Source organism: Alternaria conjuncta, assembly GCF_024043145.1.
Source record: "Alternaria conjuncta strain BMP 0040 chromosome Unknown scaffold_12, whole genome shotgun sequence".
Classification (NCBI taxonomy): domain Eukaryota; kingdom Fungi; phylum Ascomycota; class Dothideomycetes; order Pleosporales; family Pleosporaceae; genus Alternaria; species Alternaria conjuncta.
In genome coordinates this window covers 322,526-341,150 of record NW_026250101.1, presented here as the reverse complement: position 1 = coordinate 341,150, position 18,625 = coordinate 322,526, and the positions used below count along the sequence as shown (strand labels likewise).

General features: G+C 51.9%; 7 protein-coding genes across 7 annotated transcripts; 3 read left to right on the top strand and 4 right to left on the bottom strand.

The window, feature by feature from the left end:
* Positions 1-5,130: 5,130 nt before the first annotated feature.
* Positions 5,131-6,134, bottom strand: ADK1 (adenylate kinase; the record flags this gene model as incomplete). The annotated part of the gene is made up of 4 exons (XM_051472293.1): positions 5,131-5,593; positions 5,650-5,804; positions 5,858-5,910; positions 5,972-6,134. The coding sequence occupies 4 exons, from the start codon at positions 6,132-6,134 to the stop codon at positions 5,131-5,133; spliced, it is 834 nt and encodes a 277-aa protein (XP_051323758.1).
* Positions 6,135-8,462: 2,328 nt separating this feature from the next.
* Positions 8,463-9,285, bottom strand: J4E85_008063 (uncharacterized protein; the record flags this gene model as incomplete). Its single annotated transcript, XM_051472292.1, has 2 exons — positions 8,463-8,593; positions 8,754-9,285. 2 exons carry the CDS (start codon positions 9,283-9,285, stop codon positions 8,463-8,465), a joined length of 663 nt encoding a protein of 220 aa, XP_051323757.1.
* An 872-nt stretch (positions 9,286-10,157) lies between these two features.
* Positions 10,158-11,522, bottom strand: J4E85_008062 (uncharacterized protein; the record flags this gene model as incomplete). Its single annotated transcript, XM_051472291.1, has 1 exon — positions 10,158-11,522. The coding sequence occupies one exon, from the start codon at positions 11,520-11,522 to the stop codon at positions 10,158-10,160; it is 1,365 nt and encodes a 454-aa protein (XP_051323756.1).
* Positions 11,523-11,901: 379 nt separating this feature from the next.
* On the top strand, positions 11,902-13,338 carry J4E85_008061 (uncharacterized protein; the record flags this gene model as incomplete). The annotated part of the gene is made up of 1 exon (XM_051472290.1): positions 11,902-13,338. The coding sequence occupies one exon, from the start codon at positions 11,902-11,904 to the stop codon at positions 13,336-13,338; it is 1,437 nt and encodes a 478-aa protein (XP_051323755.1).
* A 1,908-nt stretch (positions 13,339-15,246) lies between these two features.
* J4E85_008060 (uncharacterized protein) lies at positions 15,247-15,618 on the top strand (the record flags this gene model as incomplete). Its single annotated transcript, XM_051472289.1, has 2 exons — positions 15,247-15,321; positions 15,400-15,618. 2 exons carry the CDS (start codon positions 15,247-15,249, stop codon positions 15,616-15,618), a joined length of 294 nt encoding a protein of 97 aa, XP_051323754.1.
* Positions 15,619-16,510: 892 nt separating this feature from the next.
* Positions 16,511-17,860, top strand: J4E85_008059 (uncharacterized protein; the record flags this gene model as incomplete). The annotated part of the gene is made up of 1 exon (XM_051472288.1): positions 16,511-17,860. One exon carries the CDS (start codon positions 16,511-16,513, stop codon positions 17,858-17,860), a length of 1,350 nt encoding a protein of 449 aa, XP_051323753.1.
* A 113-nt stretch (positions 17,861-17,973) lies between these two features.
* J4E85_008058 (uncharacterized protein) lies at positions 17,974-18,513 on the bottom strand (the record flags this gene model as incomplete). Its single annotated transcript, XM_051472287.1, is given in 2 exon segments — positions 17,974-18,284; positions 18,300-18,513. The coding sequence occupies 2 exon segments, from the start codon at positions 18,511-18,513 to the stop codon at positions 17,974-17,976; spliced, it is 525 nt and encodes a 174-aa protein (XP_051323752.1).
* Between the last annotated feature and the right edge of the window lie 112 nt (positions 18,514-18,625).

Here is an 18,625-nt window from a genome sequence, read left to right as displayed (position 1 = left end):
GGGTCGTCGAAGAGGCCGTAGGTGCCGGTGTGGGCTTGCCCGTGGGGGTCTGTTGGCATGATGATTTATGGTTTGAAGGGCGTGATGGGTGTTGTGGAGTGGGATGTTTTGCGTAATGGGGAGATGGTGGGTGGAGTGGGAGTTGCGCTGGCGATGCGTGGGGATGCTGGGGTGTGGGTTGAGAGGTGTTGTTGAAGATGAATATCGGGCATGACGAGGAGGGGAGATGAGGCGACGAGGTGGAGGTGGGCGTATGGAATGCTGGGCTGTCACTTTTGGTGGCATGATGGTTGTTTGTATGGCAAACGTGCAGTGTGAGGCGTTCACCGTTCGGAGTCCGAGCCTTAATCCCACTCCGTTAGATCACCATTCGCTTACCACGCTTCAAGAACCAAAATGATCAGCAGCTTGAATTCATCAGGCTGTATTCCATACATGCTTCACAGTCCACTTAAACAAACATACCACCAACTATACCCCTAACCCCCCACCAAACACCCCCTTCGCCCTCCCCAGCAACTCCTCCAACTCATCCACCCCGCTCTCCATACTCATGTCAAACCCCCCACCCCTTCCAATCTCCACTCCCACCTCCACCGCCTTCCCATACATCAGTTCTATCTCCCTAAACCTCTTGACGGCCGCCAACAAAAGTGGCTTGAACTTATGTATACTCCTTAACAACTTCTTGTCAAACGGGTATGGTACGACACGGTAAAACACCTCTTGCATTGCTGCTAAGAGAGTGTTTGCGAGATATGCTGTGTGCTCGTAGCGTGTGAAGAGGAGTTTTTGTGGGTTAATGGGAGAAGGGTGACGGGGCGGTGTGAGAAGGGAGAGAGTGAGCGGTGTATTGGGCGGTGGGAGGAGGGTTGTGCGTTCTGTTGGTAAGGAGTTTCGACGGGGGAATATGTGTGGGTGTTTCATGATGGCGATTTTGTGGCTGTGGAGGAGGAGGCACAGGGTTTGTATTTGTGGATTGGGTGGAGGATATGTGAGGGTATGTTATGTGTGTTGAAGTCGCTTCGTTGCAAATACGTGTGACGTAACTGAGAAACGTAAGTGATTTTACTTCCAAGCATCGCTGGAGACCCTCTGCCAGCTTACTACCAACTATCAATGACAGCCTGTGACGATTGTGACGACGCATAAATCTAGTTGTGATAGATGTACTTACATTTTGTTTCCACTGAACACTCTCAACGCCTCCTCATAAACCGTTTACCCTATTCTACTCCTTTTACTGCACATTACCAACGATGTCATCCAAATCAGCTACCGAAAGCCCAACAGCCCCTCCACCCCCAACCCCGAACTCACCATCCACAAATCCACGTCTAACAAGAGCCCTTCATCGATGCACCATCATCATCAACATCGCGCAGCGACGCAACTCCCCAGCCTTTGAACCCTACATCAACAGATACAACGCCATCCTCCAAGGCCTTTCCGCGCCTATCGAGCAAGGGCACATAGAACATGTTGGGCTAGGGACTATAGCGGGTATTGAAAGGTTGACTGAGGAGGTTGAGATGATGCTAAGGGGTGAGTATGTTGGGGGTGTAAAAGAGGTGAATGATGAAATTCTGATGAGGGGTAGGAGGGAGTACGATGGGGGTGCGAAGGTTAAGGGAGAGGAAAGGAAGGATAAGGGGAGGAAGTGTATTTGTATGTAATGGGTAGCTCGGCTTGTTGAGCCACAGCGATATATCTGGCCTAATTTGCTTCCTTCAGTCTTATCCAGGGATCAATACCATAAAGACACGTTTCACACAGCCGAGCCTGGAATAGCGTCCAGCAGTTGCCTACTTCCGAGCATCAACCACTGGAGGCTGCGTACTCACTATCCAATTCTCCGATCTTACTGTTGTAATCTTCACTTCCCTGGAAGTCTCAATAGTGATCCCGGCCTCTTCCAGACGGACTACAACTCCGGCTACACAGCCAGGCTTCGCACAACCTGAGAACTGAGATGCCTGGTACGGCGCGGAATCATAGAAGCTATGCTTCCGTTTGCGGCGGCGGAAAAGCGCATCTTCTATCATGGATCCGAGCATTTCACAGACCTTCTCTTTACTAGACACATGTGGACAGACGTACATGTCTGCGTTCTGTATGACTTTGCGAAGGGTGGACAATATCCTGGATTTGTCGGAGAAGGAGTTACAATGAAGTGTACCGCCTCGAATGGGGAGACAGCCGGGTGTTGGCCACATATATCGATTGCTTCCTAGGGGCAAGAACATTCTTTGAGACAGCGAGCAGTAGTCCCTCGAGGCAGTCGACTTGGCCCCTGACGTGCAGCTTGCTATGCAAATCGTGCACACGAGGCTATTAGCTGGGCCTCTGTGGAGTTGATGCAAATCGTCAAAACCTAGTTGTATGTGCGGACACAGATATACTTTGGCTGTCGATGCTGTACAGCGTCTTCGATGTGTGTTCCCGGTGCTACGTGCGGAAGGTTCGACTGCGTCGAAGTCGGAAGCCGGGTGTAGATCCATGCAGTAGCTGCAGAGGAGCTTGCCACGTGGAGTGTATCTGTAAAGAGCGTTATTAGAGTCCTCATACTCCGCCATCCTTTTGAAGCAGTCTTTACGTTGCTGCCATGCGTGTTCGTCAATATCTTCAGCACGCAGCTGTAGCAAGCGCGATCGAGCATCCCTCGTGCACGTTAGACTCCGCATGTACTTGCAAGTTGTACGGAAGCTGAGTAAGTCAATCGGTGCTAGGCGGTCTGCAATATCCAAAATTAGCTCAGCTGGCAGCCCGGGAAGAATGGATGTGTTGCTGACCTGATGGTTCTTGCCATTGACTCGCAGCGGCATGAAGACAAACTCGCGATCGGGTTTGTTGTGGACGTTGCACCATGTTCCATCGTCATCGGGGTTGTGGTAGTGGTAGCATCTGTCTCTTATGGCGCGATCAAGGCTGCGTCGATACATGAAGTAGTCTTTTGCGACAGGCCAGTCGGCATGGTCGCGGGTGGGTATGTTATTTGGAAGGCCGGAGGAGATGATATTCGTCATTCTGAGAGGTGGATCGAAGATGGCTCGTCCAGGACGGTGAGGAGCAATGTCGAGGCGAAAATGTCTGGAGCTGAAGAGAGAAAAAGCGACAGAAACTCAGTATTTCAGGCAGGAGTTTAGGCAGTCGTCCTCACGTGCTCGCTTCTCTTCGGACCCTGTTGAGCAGGTCGTCCCATAATTTGTCCTGAGAGCAATACGCCTACCATGGTTTCGAAACATCTGAATACGAGGGATGTACCGTAGAAGGATACCACACTCTATTGAAACATATGCCTGCACCTTTGCTGTGCCAAATCCCCTCGTGATAACTAAACGCCACAACACCCTGCCAAATGCAATGCAACAGAACCCACCTCTTCTCTAAGCATCCATCTAACGCTAGCCTAGCATCAACATGACGTATGCCTTCTAATACATATCCCATGCCCATACCAACCTTCCCCCCTTTCCTTTTTCGTCCTCTTCAATCACGCCAGCCACACCCACCAAAACAGCAAAATAACCGCCGCAAAGAAACCAACCCAAACCTTCCACCCCACACCCGTTTTCTGCGCCATCCTCAACATTCGATTCATGGTGCCCTTTATCTTATGTCTCGAGTTCTCAAATTGGTCGTTCATCTTCTCGGCGAGGGTGGTGGAGTCGCGGATTTCGTCGCCGATGAGGTGGGTTAACTGTCTGAGCGTTAGCGAGGCATTCTATAGGATAGGTAGATAGAAAGAGGGAATGAATAGGGAGGGTGAAAAGGGGAGTACATACATCCTTCAACATCTTAACCTTGCCCGTCAAAACACCAACATGCTCATCATTCTGACTCTCCAACTCATCCAACACAGCCGCCGAATACTGCCCTCTTGAATTCGGTGTCGCGGATCTGTAAATCCCATATTCACTGCCTCCCCCATAACCACCACTTCCTCCTCCTCCCCTCCCACCGCCTACACCATACCCCCCATATCCACCACCACCACCTCCATACGCACTTCCCCCCGCGCTACCCCCAGGATACAACCCTCCACTCCCATTCCCAATCCCACTCCCACCTCCACTTCCCCCTGGATACGCATCCGCGGAAGAACCTGGATACCCGTATCCTTGGCTTATACTGGCATTGTAGGGGGAAGCGCGCGTTTTGTTTTTTGTTTTCGAGGGCGAGGCGCTGCGGTTGTAGGAGGAGAAGAGGTCGTCGCGGGGGTCGGCGCGCGTGAATCTACTTGACATGTTTGCCGATGTGCGATGTAAGGTTTAGGGTTGGATGGCAGGTGTGCTGTGGCCCCTTTCTGGGGTGCGGGCGAGGCGTTATGGGCTGAGGTTCGGGTTCGTCGCGTTGTGCTCGAGGTCTGGGGTATGAGGTCTGAGGTTTGGAATGTCGCGCGCGTGGCGTGGGAATGCGTATGGATTGCGATTGCGCCTGCGGTGAATGCGCGTATGTGGTATGGGACGTCAATCTTGCTTCGTGGGATGAGGTTTCTGTGGAGGACACTTTTTTCGTGGGAGTGACAAGTCGCCCCGGAGGTTAGGAGAAGCTGGGTTGTGCTAACGCCGAGGCCACGGGTTCGCGCGACTTTGGACTAGGGAACACGTTATTGGAACGGGTGGCGGCGGCGGCGGGAGGGAGCACGTGTGTTGGCGGCGCAAGGAGTATTTACTGAAGGTAGTGATAGTGTGCAATATATGTTCAATCACCAAGACAAGGCATCTTCATAGAGTTCTGGGTGTGGCCAGAGAACCACGGCTCGATAAAGGCCACATTCGCGACCACATAAGCATCAATCATGAACATCTCTAGCATTCCCGATCTCGGTAAATTACCAGAAAACCAGTCCGCAAGAGCCATCTGAAATACACAGGTATGCCCCCACAGACCACCCACACCACGCGTATGCATCTGTACAAGTACAAGGAACCCATCCAAACCATATGTGCATTCTTTCATTCCAAAGCGTAAAAGTGGACTTTTCTCGTAACGTGGCTTTGAAACATGATCAGCCGACTGCCGTGAGACTCTACGCGTCTGCCTGGCGGTATGAAAGCGTAGGCGTGACACGTAGTTGTATCTTCGCAATCTGGTACCACATTCCCTGCTCACATCGCCGGAGGCCACCTAGTTCTTAAGCCCGACCTTGTTGAGCAGACTACCCGTCCGTCCAGCAACCATGGCCTTGTCATCGAAAATCTTAAGCAGACTCTTCCACACCTGGCCAGGCTCTTGGCTCGCATCGACCGGCTTCCAGATACCCGTCTTCTGGTAGTATGCGACGACCGGCGCAGTCTGGGCATGGTATGTTGACAGGCGCTTCTTAAGCGTGTCCTCGTTGTCATCGGAGCGCTGAATGAGCGGCTCGCCTGTTACGTCGTCCGTCATGGGCGCCTTGGGCGGGTTGAAAATCTTGTGGTAGGAGCGGCCGGAGGCGGGGTGCACGAGGCGGCCGGTGATGCGCGAGACGAGGAGGCCGTCGTCGATTTGCAGTTCTACGGCGTGTTGGAGGGGCTTCTTGGTTATGCTGAGCATGCCGTCGAGCTTCTCGGCTTGGGTGACTGTGCGGGGGAAGCCGTCGAGGATGAATCTGGGGGTGGGGTTGTGTTAGCATATCTTTCAAACTGTGTAGGAGAGGGGACGCACCCCTTGGAGCACTCGGCGTTGTTCTCGAGCTCCGTCTTGATCATGTTGATCATGATCTCGTCGCTAACCAGACCACCCGCGTCCATGATCTTCTTTGCTTCCCGGCCGAGCGCAGTCTTTGCCGCGACTTGCGCGCGCAGCATGTCTCCGGTAGCCTGCAATCTGTCAGCCCCCATATCTTGCTTCCCACCCATTGTGAAAAACTTACAAGATGGCAAGCGCAGAACTTCTCCTTGATCTTGGGCGCTTGAGTACCCTTGCCTAACATGCCGTGTAAGCAAAACCGCCATTTTTACCCTCTCTCCAACCGGGAACAACATACCAGCACCGGGCGGGCCCATCAAGATCATCCTGACGCTCTCCGCAGACGCAGGCGCACCCCCATTCTGACCCGCGAGTCTCTTTTCCAGGTCAGCGATGCGCTTCTCAAGGCTGGTGACGGTGCTCTTGAGGTCATCGACCGACGCATCTGTTAAAGGTGCCATTGCGCCGAAGTTGTGAGGGAGATAAGTTCGGTGGGGAAGATAAAAGTGGGTGAGAAACGTAGAGTACGACGAGCAGAGCAAGATGATGCGCGGACCGCTGGGAGGGGATTAAGGACGGTTGCGCAATGGCAGTGGGCAAGGTCGCGTTGTGGATGAGGTGGAGCTCACGGTCGAGTTGCTTGCTCGGTTGTGCACGTCCCTGCTTTCAACTTCGGCTGCTGCGGCGGGAAAATGCGTCCCTTCTGCCCGATCCTCGGTCTCGCCCTGGTATTGGCGCGGTGATGTCAGAGGAAAATGCGCCGCGGACTTTGCTGGGCACAGTCTTAGCGGAATATTCACCGTCGTGATGAGCTGTTCATCGTACTGTGTGCAATCCAGGACGCATTTTTGTTTCTGAGGCCAGTGCATCAACACCTGCAGCATTGAACAGGTGGGGTCACGGTAATTTCACAAGGTTGCGCGCATAGCGTCTACATTGGTGGGAACGAATTGAAAGCAGCTGCATACAGCGACTACGAGATGTTCAAGAAGTACGCCCGCGTTGCGATGATGCTTCGCATTAGGCATAGCAAGGGCACAGGCGCATTATTCAATAGAGAAAGTACTTCATTTTACTATACATCTTTCGTATCCAGAAATCTGCCCCGATATTTGCCATCGCTACCACCCTCTTCGTGTCAATAGGTACCAAGACACCCCGTTGTCGCATGTTTATTACAGCCTGCAGTTCAGACAATCTTTACCACTGCGTTGTGTTGGATGGCATGCTCTGGCGATTCTTCCTCAAAGATCTTCGGGTGAAAATCATCCTTTTCAAGTTGGGACTCCATGAGACCTAATCTCTCGAACTCACATTCGCCTGTCCTACCATTGCACTCCCAAGGTGTTGAGTTTCTCTTCGACAGTACCAAGTACGAAACATGCTTTCTGTCAGTCCATGTTGCCTGAAGCAGTTTCAGACAATGCACCGTTGCTCCTTGTTCCAGTTCATGGTAGAAGTCGGGCGCGAACGTGAACGCATCGCGGTTTCGACGTCTGATGACAGACATGTCTGAGGATGGGATGTCATCTGTTTCAGGACTCGTGAGTGGTTCGGAGCTCTGCGTTGAAGACGCCAGGGGCTTGATCCACCACTGATCAACAGTGGCCTGTATGATGGTCCCTGACAAGATGATGTATCCACTTTCCAACTGACCCGTAGGGTCGGCGCCTTTTGGACAACATTTGGCTTCCACGACTGTAGCCAAATCTTGAATGTCGTGCATGTGCTCGTATGCAATGCAATCCGAATAAAAGTCATCTTTTAGAAATATCAGAGAAGCCCACGAGAAAGTAGGCGCTCTCCATACTTTGCATCGAAACGCCGGCGGGCTCGTGTACCACGAGAGGTGTTGCATCAACCCTTCTTTCCACATGCCAGCAATGTATTCCCAGCCGGTGGCCTCCCCAAAGCTTTTCGCAATGCCAGAGATAGCTGGAAATATGTCGTTTGGCTTTGACAGCTCCAGCTGGCTGTAGTTTCTGATGAGTCTTGACCATATGCCCGCAATCCTTTCGCGGTTGTCTTTGAGTAACCACCACCGTATTGGATGACAATGACTCTTGGTAGCCGGCCATTCTCCGTCTATAGTCTTTTGAAAATATCCTCCTGTATATTCTCCTGGACTTTTGAGGGAATCCAGTCGCATGGCCCCACATTCGCAGTCTTCGTATTCCATACACTCCCAGATGAGCTCATGCTCTGCAAAATGAAGAACACGGGGACTCAAGATACGCTCTTGGAAGGCCCAGCCTCGCTGAAAAAGTGGTAAATCACGGCCTCCATGCCCCAGTGGATATCTCACGTGGAAGCTAGGAGCATTTGTCATAGGTCTGCCGACATATTTCGAATCTGTGATCCGGAAGAGACCCATGTCTGGACTTGTAGATGCTGACGCCGCGATCGTTATCGTAGAGTTTGCATATATATCAGCCATTTGAGCAGACTGATTCTGCCAATCCGCCTCATCGTCTTGGATTATCTGACCATCTAGTCAGTACCTAGATTGAATGACATCCCATTCACGGGAATGCCAAAGTGACTTACGCATAATGAGTCTATCCAGATGTAGTGGATTCCAAGCTCAAGAATAACCGTAATAGCATCTCGAAACGTTCGCGGTATGGCTATCTCTGGGATGTGTTGCAGATGGAAAGACAGTGTGTCTGGCTTCCGAGTTGTCTGCAATGGCTGCTTACCGCCCCAACAGTGACTGAGACATGCATATTGCCCTTCTAGTCCTTTCGTTTCGATCAAGCGAATTCGACGTGGTGTATCGACGCTCACCTCTACCACTCGGTCAGGTAGTTTGATGCGGTCAGGTAGTTTGATGTGGCCAGGTAGTTTGATGTGGTCAGGTACTTTGATGTGGTCAGGTACTTTGATGCGGTCGTGAGTTTCGTGTGACAGTGAGCACAATCTATGCGTGTTCAGACATGTATTGAGCCAGCGCTTGATGTTCTCAAAGCTCTGTCTCGATGCAGTATTGCCTGGAAGGTCTGTCCAGACGGGAAGAATAGGGTCTTCCTGAGCTGCGCCGTCATTAGTCAAGCTAACATTACCACCATCTACTGACTTACCGTCCAGGACGAACAGCTTCGTCCTCACTGTGTCTTGGGATTTTCCATCTCTCCTAAATGCATCGAATGTAACACTCAAGGTATCCTTCCAGTAACCGATTCTGATATCACGCCCAATAGACTCCGTTGTGATCTCACACACAGCACCGCAGTAGCGGCATCCACACCGGATTGTCTCTTCCAAGGCCGCACTGTGATAGGCAGAGCCAGCAAACCCAGGCTTCCCCTGCATGCATTGCTTGATAGCAAAACACGCAGGCTGTTGAGGGTCATCGATCGGTATGTCTTTGGCAAACTCGGGAATCGCTTCAAGGAGGAATCTAGACGTCCAGTTACTTGGATCATCGGCATGGGTTTGTACTATCCCACCGCTCAATGACCATACCTCCGAGCCGCGCCCTGAGTCTTGCCTTGGATCTGAGATTGCTTTAACCACAAATTGAGGGGCCATAAGAACCTTCTCTCCGTAATGTGCTGGCTCAGGTGTGATTTTGTCGATATAAACTGGGTTAAGCTTCGCAAGAGCTTGCATCTCTTCTTTAAGTGCAGTTCAGCCCCGCAGCACGTGGGAACCTTTGTGTGAGGTAGGCGACTGCGCCGCAATGCTGCATTGCAGCATGTTGATCGACGTGGGTATGTCAATTTTCCCAGCGCAAGGCTGCCTTGTAGCCTATTGACCGGCGAGGCTATGTCGATATCCGTAGCGAATCAACTTGTTGGCCAACGCCTTATCTGCTCTCAGATCCCACACTTTCAAGTACTACCCCTCAGCCGTATTTGCTCCGGCCCTATGATACGGCCGTGAATAGCTGTAGCCGCCGGGGACGTCACAAATGTACAACCCACTCATTCGCGGATCTCGGCGCTCAGCAGCGCCTTGCAGCAGCGCATCGCAGGGTACGACATGCATGACGTTCGAGTGGCAATGCTCGTGCAGTGTCAAAGGCTTCCCCGCCTGTATGGCACATAATTGCAGTTGAAATTCCGAGATTGGATGGTGTGATACAGTGGCTGTAGAGAAGAAAGTGTCAGGCTCCGGCTTGGGCAGGTACCTACGTAAGCTAGGGGCGATTCGATAGCCGCGTTACCAAATGCGGCGGCGACGACGCTTTCGACCCCGCAACAACGGGAACATGCTAAGAGCGTCATTGGAACGACAACAGCTTTGCATGCGCACAACCCTGTCCCAGATCTTGCAACTAGCCTCGGGGCATTGAAAACGGGTTTTACTTGTTAAGGTCCCGCTCCCACTACAGGCATAGGACACAATGCGCTGTGATGTAGGTCTTGAGGCATCTACACGGACCGTACCTAGGTAACGAACAAAAAGGTGACTGGACTACGAAGGGTCTACCTACATTAATCTCACAAACTTCTTCCACCCACGTAGGTACTAGGATAAACTCAATGCTTTGCAAAAAGATCGACCTGCCCATCAAACCTACCCATGTTGCGCAACGACCTCCGCGCACTTTGAATGCGCAGTAGAAAGAAGTTCGCATCGGGCCGTTGATCATCCTCAGCATCAAGACACATCTCAATATACATGCGCAACTCAGGCGAATACCCCTTGTAGCCCTTAAGACAGTCCCGCGATAAGTTACCCGCTTCGACAAGATCTCGCAAGGGGCTATCCGTCATGCAATACATGAGCGACATGACCAACCCAACCTGATACATATCCGTGGCTTCAGTGGCTTGCGCCCCTTCTGGAGGCCTGTACTGATCAGCCACGAGGGGAAGATCAAGGAGGGTATAGTTGTGAGCTTCCATCTCGCTATCAGTAATGGCGCAGCCGAAATCCGCTAGCTTGATGCTGACCGGGTAGTCGCTCGGGTTGACCTGGGAGCCGCTTTTGAGGAAGATGTTGGATGGTATAATGTCACGGTGGGTGATGGGGTCCCAGTTGTAGGCCGCTTCATTGTAGGGATAGGGTCCACGATGTAGGTACTGGATAGCGGTTACTAGGGCTTCGAAGACTTGCCACACGAAGCTTTCGGGAATGAGCTTGCCGCGCTCGTTCCAGGTCTTGATCAAATCGGCTAGAGTACCTTTGTCGCAATACTCTGTTACTAGGTACGGCGAGGCGTGACGTTCTGTGACGGGGCTAGGAAGATGCGCGTCGTAGAGGGTGATGATGTTGCGATGATGTAGGCGGCTCAAGATATTCATCTCTCGGGCTTGAAAGCCAGGATACATGGCTTCTGAAGGTAAGACCTTCATGATGCGCATGTCTTCTTGGAGATGATCGCGCACGAAGAGGATACCTTGATTGAAAGTCCCGTCAACACCTCCCAGTTCGGACTCGATAGTCCATCGTCCACCGACGACTTTTCCAACGGCGAAGATATGGCGATTACATACTCGGTTTGCTCGGTCTAGCAGTAAATTCTTGACAGTACGCTCGTTCTCAGCCCGGTTGTCAGCCCAACTTCCAGATTCGTTATTCGACACAAGTCGTATGCAATGAGCCAGACCTGGTGCATCAGCAGGGTCAGAGGGCGATGTGATCAGCTGGGTACGGTCCAAGAATCTAGTAATAACGTAGTTAGTGTTGTCTGGAATCTGGTAGATGCGCCTGAAGTAACGTAGGGTAAGCTGATCGGGCTTTTCGAGTTTGGGGTCTTCTTCAATCATGTAGTCGGCAAGGCGTAGCATTGCCTCGCGGAAACTTTCGGTTTCATCTTCACATGTAAAGGTGCCGCTGTCGGCTCGGTTGCGACGCTTGTAAGCACCCTCTGACATATCGTGGCTCGTATTTACAGACATTTGGCGAGCGGTATCGAGGGGATTTCGATGTACCTTTGGGCGATGAAAACGCACGAGAATCATATGCTATCGACAGTCCAGCAGCATCACGATCAAGGTATATACTCAGTGGACAGATACGCCGTGCACATACCTCTGGGTGTACTTTGTTAACGGCATGCAGATGATTCATAGCGGCACAGTGTTGTGTACGCGAATCATGATATCGTTCTCCACAACGTCATACGTTGTCGATACACCATGTGATACTGTTTTGGAACAGTACTATATACCGAGACGGTATATAGCATTCCATGATTTTCTTTTCTTCCGTCACTAGTTCGGCTTCAACAATTGACAGAGACATACATCGCGTAGCTCTTGCGTTGCAGATTTCACCATGGCCTCGAAGAGCTCAAGTACAACGGAAACGACGAATTTCAGCAACGACAGCGTGGCACCGCATTCAACACCCCAATGGCTCAATGAGCTAGAACCGGAAGGTCCGGAATGCTCAGACTACTTCAACGAGTTCAAGCGCTGGTGTATTTCAAAGGATATCTCCTGGTTGTACCCTCCTGATAGAGCTCCGTTCACAGGGTTTATAAAAGAGATGAATCTGCGAACTTACCCCGAGGATCCAGAGGGATATCCAGGCTTTCACCACGCATTCGGCCTCTTTGTCCGCTATTATAAAGCCAGGAATGGCAACCCCCCTGGAAAGCTGACGATGATGGACATGTGTACGCTGCTTGATATGCTGAATAGCAAGTTTGCCTCCACGATAGCAGACGAGCGGTTTGCGATCGATGGGAAGGTCACCGGCGATAAAGCTGGTGAAAAATGGCGCATCGCCTCGAAGCTGCAAGACGTTGACGGAAGCTTCAACCGTGGTATTTACTTAGTCCACAACGAGAACAACCCTGATAATTCCGCACAGATCATGAAGACTCTTCCCTTACCCAGAGATTATCTCGGCTTCGCTGAGCGAGAGCTCGATATTCTCGGGACTTTGCAGCACGACAAAGTCATCAAGTTCTTCGACGGTACCGCACCAAAGAGCATACACGATACGGCATGGATGATCACGGAGTACTGCAACAAAGGTACGTTGTTTGACTTCCTCGCAAAATATGCCTATGAGGCGAAACTTCCAGTACCTGAGCTCTTCGTTTGGAACATCTTGGAGAGCCTGGTACACGCGGCTGTTTATCTGCACTATGGTCCGAATGTACTCGAAAAGTTTGAGCAACAGGAACCTGAAGATGGATGCCTGGAGGTTAAAGAAGACGCCTCTTGGGATGTCGTATATCATCGCGACATCATTCTGTCGAACGTCTTCATCACTTCTAGTACCGGCGACAAGACTGAGTATCCGATCGTCAAGTTAGGCGACTTTGGCTGCGCCATGCGGCAATCAGAAATTAGTACTTTGGACCAAGACAAATATCCAAAGGCAGAGGAAACACCGCGTATGGACCCTGCATACGTGCCACCGGAGGGTCAATATGGCACCAAAGCCGTCGATGTGTATCAGATCGGCCGACTAACGTGGTGTGTTGTGCAGAACGTCGTGTCTCCTACCTGTCTGGACGAGAAGGCAATGCTGCCTGAGAATTTCGAAACTTCAGAGGATGCGCCTTACTCACGGGAGCTACGCCGCATCCTCTATTCCTGCACGAGGGCCCGCGCTGACCTTCGAATTGATTCTCTACCTCTATTACGCCTTATCCGGGATACGAGGAAACGATTGATATCTGAGAACCGCTTACCGTTTGTCGAGCTCTACGTATCGTTTGTTGAGCGCCTTTCTGAGTTCCTTGAATTCGCCCACTGAGCGATGAAAGGGATGAGAAAGAGGTCTGAGTAGCTTGGTAGTTAGATGTAATCTACTCGAATTTGTTTTATACGTTCTATAAGCTGTGATCTGGCGGGCGCAGATCTTTGGAAGAGCGTATTGTGGTGGCCTTTGGAACCAGCTCTTGGTAGAAATGCAGTGAAATATGTCAGCTAATGAACAGTTCGACCATCCTTCAGATAGGGCTGGGTATAATCCCAGCAATCAAGACAGCTCAACCTCGGGCGTCGTTCTCATCGTTACGCTCACTGACTTTGCACAATGTACGATTGTATTACAAATATGCCTTGCTTGCCTTACTCCACCATTCCGCTGGCCAAGATCTGGGTTGGCCAATTCGGCGACGTGGGAGGACCGAACTAGCACCGAGCCTGAAATGGACTGCTTGGTAACATATGAATGGTCCCATTTCGGGATACAGTGTTCTCCAGGCCCCAAAGAACGCGCGTAGGTGGGTAGATGCGCGTGCATCGGCGTTTCTTTCACGTAGATCAGGCGGGCCGCGTGGGTCCGCTCCCCAGACTCCTGCTACCGGCCCGTCGAAGGATTGCATGCCGCGAAATCCCGCATCCTCTGATCTGACGGATAGCGGATATCGGTGTAGTATCTGTTGTCGTACGTAGTCTTGATGGGCTGCTATCATTTCTTGATATGTCATGATGATTGAAAACATGTTACTTCAACGACCAAAAAGATAGTATCGAGTTGAAGAGGTAAAGTGATGAGCCAAGCTGCCCAGATATATATATGTTTACATACCGCCTTGGTCTGCGGGACAAATGTGGAATGCGATCTTGGCTGTGGATAGACCGAAGTTACTCCAGCGAATTGATCTTGGATGGTGGCCTAAGGCAAGCGAAACCGCTGTATGAGCGGGTGAAAGCTTCCTGCCCGTCTCTGATGCGCAGCGGTGAGGATTGAAGAAGTGCCCTGTGTCGTCGTCGGATCGTGGCTGGCGTCGCTATGAGTGGGTTCGTTGTTGACGATCGTAATTATAAGAAAGAGTGGTGAGAGCGTCTGGGCCGGGCTTGGAACATCTTCAGGGCTCCGATTCTCCTTGGCTTTACTGATCATGGTACGTTTACATGGGTGTAACAAGTACCGGTAGTGTAAGGCCTGCCATCGCCAAGCGTTCAAACGTTCGTTGTTCATCAATCATCGCATGCGCGGCGACGGAAGTGTTACCCAAAGATGACGAACAATGATGCCTATACGCCTCATCCATGGATAGACAGCCTTTTAGCATGGAGTGGAGCGCCGGCCACTGGGGAGGAAACACTGGAATTAGAAATTATACTCACGGATGCGATACCGTCTCGAACGTCAGCTTGCCACGAGCGGTCTTACCAAAGCAGGACCAAGATACACTCTGCTCATTGGCGTGACTGGCCAAGGGCCATAATGCTGCGAGCAGCCCGCGTACTCTTGAGAGACGTGCCTTATTGGTCCTCGGTGTATCACGATTCGTCGATCTGCGTCTGCCAACCACCATTTCGCCTCAGTCACTGGATGCCTAAAGACATCCGCAGTGACCTGTTGCGCTCAGAATGCGGTGACATTTAGGCTTCCGAGGTTTAGCCACTTCGATCTGGCATAGCGACCCCGAGTAGAGAGCCCACTGTTGGGCGCCTGGAGAGGTTGATCGTAAGCTTCGCTCTTGTGCTGTGAACGCGTCTTGGATTGTCGATACTATGCTTTTCCAGCATGGCATGTCGAGCCTGGATGAGGTATAAGTATCAGGCTGTTGCCCCTTCGAGAGCTCATCATCCAACACGATCCTCAAACCTCAAGCAGCTCACTCCCACTTCAACCTCAAACACTCCAACAGTGTGTCTTGTCGATCTCTTGCTTTTGCTTCCAGCTGACCGTTCCTCCCAGAACTTCAAGATGCAGTTCACTCTTGCCTCCGTCATTGCCATTGCTGCCGCTCTCACTCCCGCAGTCAGCGCCTTCTCCGTTAGCGTAAGTCATATCCGGATGTGAGCCTCAACGAGGCGATCCTCATCATGAATACCAGCTGACTTGTATCTCTCCCTCCAGAACTGCGAGACCGGCCAGTACGAGAACTTCGGAGAAGGTGGTAACAACAAGTGTCAGGGTTTCAACACTGGCAAGAGTGTTGCATTCGACAGCAACAAGGGCCTGTCTCTCCGCGTCTTCGCTTCGACCAACTGCCAGGCTGGTGACGAGATTATCATTACCGAGCAGAACAAGTGCCAGGAGGTTCCTTTCACCGGACTATCCGTGCTGGCGGAGTAAGGGCAATCGCATACATCTTGGCAAGCAACAAACGCTTTGAGCATTTCGAGGAGCGAAGGAACTTGGAGGCGATGCTATCCAACATAGCGTAGCCACCCACTGTGTGTCTTAGTTACCTACACTCGTCGCGCAGAATATAATCGTCAAAATATTGATATTTCAAGATGCCATGGTCTATCAGTGATGCGTCTGTTGACGATGAGTATCATCTGGTGCTCTGTGGAGAGACGAGGCGGTCGGTGGGCGGATCCCTTCATCCGTGCAGCGAGAAAGGCGATGCCGATTTTAGGCACGATTTCGAAGTCTTTAGAATTGATCCCGGCAGTCGATGGATAGACGTGGCATTTGCCGAACGCATGGTGTTGGTGTCGGATAGGATCGTGCTCCGACGATGGCGTTCCTGACAGCTCACCGACACGTGATAGCACGCAACCGCAACATCGTCGGTCCGATTCGTCCGGTTCCTGAACGATTTGTAACGCGGGAATGACGCCACGCAATCCGCTGCTCCAGCGCGACATTTCAACCCCACAACCCTCTCTTCCACCGTACAGCCTAACGCGATCTTCTTCTGGCATCCCGCAAGAGGCGCATCTAGATCACGGTGCTTTGCCTACATCTGCCGAGGTGTCGCAGCCGGGCCCTAGCCTATAGCGTACCTCTATGACGTGGCTATGGATCAATCTCGGACGAGTCCGTCATTGTTTGGCGACATACTCGTGGAAACGCTTAGAAATGCAAAACTGATGAAGCACTAACGAGACACTTATAGACCGCCATTGATCGCACGCCAAGTTCGCATCTCACTCACAACACACAACTTCCAAACATCAGTCTTCTTACACTATACTTTTGTCTTTTTTGTTAGATACCCATTTACATTTCCGCAACCATGGCACCAAGAAGATATGAAGCCGAGAAGAAGGACCCTGCGCCTTTGGCAAAGCCTCTCGACTTTGCTTTCTCCAAGAAGACTGCCCAGAACCGATTCCTCAAGGGTGCTATGACCGAGCGTCTATCATCATGGGACGCCCAGAACCTCGAAGCTCGTGGTGTTCCTTCCAAGAACCTCGTCAACGTCTACCGACGATGGGGCGAGGGCGAGTTCGGCGTCATCCTGACTGGCAACATCATGATCGAATACGACCACCTCGAGGCTGCTGGCAACCCCATCATTCCCCGTGGCTCAAAGTACGAGGGCGAGCGATTTGAGATGTTCAAGGAGCTTGCGACACAGTCAAAGAAGCACGGCTCTTTGATCGTCGGACAAGTCAGCCACCCAGGTCGCCAGGTAACCGAGAGCATCCAGAAGAACCCCATCTCCGCATCCGACGTACAATTAGAGGGCAACGTCATGGGCATGACCTTCGCCAAGCCACGCGCCGCTACCGACGAGGATATCAAGAACGTCATCGAGGGCTTTGCCCACGCAGCTGAGTACCTTGAGAAGGCCGGTTATGACGGTATCCAGCTTCACGGAGCCCACGGCTACCTGCTCGCACAATTCCTTGCCCCAAGCACCAACAAGCGTACCGACAAGTACGGTGGATCTCTCGAGAACCGTGCACGTATCATCACCGAGATCGGCCAGGAAGTACGCAAGCGCACCTCTTCCAACTTCGTCCTTGGCATCAAGCTCAACTCCGTCGAATTCCAAGACAAGGGTTTCGGTACCGAAGAGGCCGCAACTCTCTGCAAGTTGCTTGAGGACAACAGCTTCGACTTTGTTGAGCTCTCCGGTGGTACCTACGAGCAGCTTGCTTTCGGCCACAAGCGCGAGTCCACCAAGAAGCGTGAGGCTTTCTTCCTCGACTTCGCCGAGAAGATCACACCTTCGCTCTCAAAGACCAGGACCTACGTCACTGGTGGCTTCAAGAGCGCCGCCGCCATGGTCGACGCCCTCAACACCGTCGACGGTGTTGGTCTCGCTCGTCCGGTCACCCAGGAGCCCGAGCTTCCTCGCCAGATCTTCAACGGCGAGGTTCACGCCGCGATCAACCAATTGACTGACGACAACGATTTCGGCATCACCAACGTTGCAGCAGGAACACAGATTAGGCAGCTGGGCAAAGACCAACAGCCTATCGACCTGAGCGACGAGAAGAACTTCGAGGCTTTCCAGAAGGACATGGGTACCTGGGCTCAAGGCTTCTCCGACGACAAGACCGGAAGCAAGTACGGTTACGTCGACATTGAGAGCGTGAAGGCCATTCCATACGGCACCGCTGCCCCTGCTTCGTAGATATGATGCATCAAGAACATGTGTATATAGATAAAACGAATAGACACGAATTACACGACTGAATAGATCAGATCAACATCACTCATCTACTGTCTTCTCCAGCTATCCATTTCCTAGCAGCCCTCTCCCTCCGCTGGTGTGGCAGGTCTATCATAAAACTCGTCCTCACTAATCTCCCTAATAACCTCAATCCTCCACCTCTGCGTCTTAGCCCCCTCATCCTTCTCCCTCAATACTACCTGCCGCCCATTCTCCCCACCAACATCCATAACCTTCAACACGCCACTCGCTTCACTCCCAATCCACCATGTTCCATTGCCCCACTCACCCACCTTCCAATCCAGCGCATGCGGCGTGTCGTCCGCCCGCCTCAACACCGCTTTCGAAGTATCTTCTGCGTAGACATCGAGGAGTCGGTTTGGGCCTAGCCACCATGTACGGAGCCGGTAGGAGTTGGGGGTTGAGGATGAGGGTGAGGGGATGAAAGCCCAAAATTGGCCTGAGTAGTAGCCTTCGCGGGCTAGTTTGAGGAGGCCGGTGCTGTTTTGGGTGCCGTGGTCGTTGGCGATGTCGAGGGTGGGGTTTGAGGGGTTTGAGGTGTTTGTTATGCGGTGGAAGTGGGAGGGGGAGAGGGGGGTTTGTGGGTTGGCCATTGGGAGTGGCGGTGTTGGTGGTTGGGATTGTTGAAGGATGATTGGAACCATGAGGCTGTGTTGATGATACTATAATGCGAGCTCGTAAGTAAGATTCTTATACTCCTACCAT